The sequence below is a fragment of the Propithecus coquereli genome, unplaced genomic scaffold (assembly GCF_000956105.1).
Source record: "Propithecus coquereli isolate 6110/MARCELLA unplaced genomic scaffold, Pcoq_1.0 Scaffold47, whole genome shotgun sequence".
NCBI lineage: Eukaryota > Metazoa > Chordata > Mammalia > Primates > Indriidae > Propithecus > Propithecus coquereli.
Window position 1 is genome coordinate 6,642,805 of NW_012150507.1, and position 2,564 is coordinate 6,645,368.

Below are 2,564 nucleotides of genomic sequence, written 5' to 3' on the forward strand. Positions count from 1 at the left end.
AAAAAAAAAAAATTAGCCAGGCATGGTGGCGCATGCCTGTAGTCCCAGCTACTCAAGAGGCTGAGGCAGGAGGATCGTTTGAGCCCAGGAGTTTGAGGTTGCAGTGAGCTATGATGATGCCACCTCATTCCAGTCTGGGTGACAGACGCAAGACCCTGTCTCAAAAACCCCTAAAAACCAAAAAAACCCACACAATCACACAAATAAATTAAATCCTTGCAGGTGATTTTGCCACATACCCCTGGTTAAGAATCCTTGCTAGTGGAAATGGCAGTATTCCTGCTGCAACCTGGCAGACTCCACACATACTTGCTGGGAAGAGGAGAAGGCACATACCTCTACTTGATGATTGCTCTCAGGTGGAAACACAGAATGTTTTCATAGCCTGGAAATCTGAAATCAAGTGGCACTCCAGGAAGAAAAGGTAGCCCTAATCACACATTTTATTCTCGCCCTGTCCTCTCGGCTATCATCACTCCAGTCCCTAGCCTGCAGTTGTATGAGACATTTCCTGTACAGAGCCGGTCAGGAATGAAGAAGAAATCAAGGACATTACCTGATGATGGATTATGTAGATGAGGAAGATGTGGTGGCACCAAGACCTCCTGGTGACCAGGCCGGCCAGTGAGCAACCTGTCTAGCAGCTTATCAGAAGAAGACACAGTCCAAGATTTGTAGGAGAACACCTGATTAGGATCACTTCTCCAGGGGTTCTCTAGCAACACCTGGCAGCCAGTTCTGTTATTTAATAAATCCTGCTCACTTCGGCTTTTCTGAGATTTCTGTGCGGTATGGTGAGGACCAGAGCTCAGGCCTGCGTGGGAAGTGGCCCCGTGGGAGGCTGTCAGGAAATTATTGCCCAGGGTGATGGGTGGGAGACTCTGTGTTCTGATTGGTGGAAGCCCCTTACGGGCCAGAGGTTTCTTTTCTGGCAAGAGATATTTTGAATTCTCTGAGGTCCTCTTCTTAAATTCAACCATAGCCACCTGGTCACCAGGCTGTTCTTGGCAGTTGGTACCCATGATGCTGTCAAAGGTGGTGATGATGTCATCAACTTCCGAGGTGTCGTCCCCCCTGTGTTGGTCCCAGCTGTGATCCTTCTGATGGGATCTTTGCTCTTCTTTCTTGTTTTTGCAGAAGATTTGGTTGAGCACACTGAACCGTCCCTCCTTCTTCTGGGGTCTACTGTTCTGGGAGGGAAGGGGTCGAGCAGGCTGTGCTCTATGGGAACGTAAAAGAACAAGGGTGGTGTGTGAGGATAGGAAGTGGAGACAACATCACTCACCAAAATATTGCCCCCCTGTTCTGTCTGCTTAATCAGGTTGCCTGAGATCCTTCAGAGACGCCCCAAAGCCCTCTCAAGTCAAAGGTGATGTGCAAGAACTCACAACACCCTTCATGATCCCCTTCCCAAAGGGGTACCTTACCATTGTTAGTTGTTTGCCCAGTGAGAACATTTCTTAGATTCTTCTTGCTCCCTCAGGGGCTATCCTTTCAAAACTTACACCTAGATCATCTGTTTTCACCAAGGGGTTAACTAAGCTGAAAATAACTTGAAGTGTTACTGTTCTCACTTCTCAAGGACCTCAGTAGGAGTGTAAGCTTTAAATCAGAGATGAAGGCCAAAGGTTTGAGTTCAGGCTTCAAATGGCAGGAGGAGGATGGAGGATGCAGAAGTGGGGAGAGAGTGGTTTTAGGCTTTCTCTGAAAGAGATACCAGGGAATCTGGACAGAGTGCTGACTTCAGGAACCTTGACCATTTTATGCTGTTTGTGTGTTCTTTGTTTCTCTTTCAGTTTTTTTATACTGAATTTCCTTTTGAAAATACTTCTTTTTTCTTCTTTTTTTTGAGACAGAGTCTCATTCTGCTGCCCTGGGTAGAGTGCAGTGGTGTCATCATAGTTCGCTGCAGCCTCAAACTCCTGGGCTCAAGTGATCCTCCTGCCTCGGTCTCCCAGAGTGCTAGGATTACAGGCATGAGCCACCAGGCCTGGCCCTAAAAAATACTTTTAAAAAAAGTGTACTAAAGAAAAACAAGGAAAGAAGCTTTAGTCTGGGATCCCCCTGGAGAAGAGGAAGTATGCATGCCAGAGCTGGGCGTGGCAGCAGGAAGGTGAGCAATGCCCTATGGGCAGGCAAATTCTCAGGATAAAGGTCAGCAGTTGTCCAGCTGGCTCTACTTATGTCTCGAGAGCTTCCCCGAGGTACTCTGCTGGTTTTTTATCTTGGAAAATTTTGTGTGATTCTCTTTTGAGGCCCCAATTGACTTAATGCTTTCTGCAGTACGAATTAATGATGAAACCTGACCCATGTGCATGGCCCTGAGTCAGATTGCAACATTATCTTTTGGAGTGAGATATTGTAATCTGTAATGTGAAAAACATTACCACTTATTTTGGATGCATATAATGAATGTTTTCTCGATAGGTCACACAGTACATAATTGAATTTTCATTTCTATAATGTATTTTTATCTTCATTTTTTCACCTTTGATAGGCATTTTGAAATATTGAACACAGCTTGTGGACTCTTAATACTACTAGAGAGAATCCCAGGGGAGGTC

General features: G+C 45.7%; 1 protein-coding gene across 1 annotated transcript in view; it reads right to left on the minus strand.

The window, feature by feature from the left end:
* The window catches only part of ANKRD55 (ankyrin repeat domain 55), a 145,243-nt gene that overhangs the window by 16,512 nt on the left and 126,167 nt on the right, over positions 1-2,564 (minus strand). Inside the window, 1 exon segment of the mRNA XM_012655279.1 lies at positions 557-1,394. Within this exon segment, the coding sequence (XP_012510733.1) occupies positions 557-1,394 (838 nt within the window).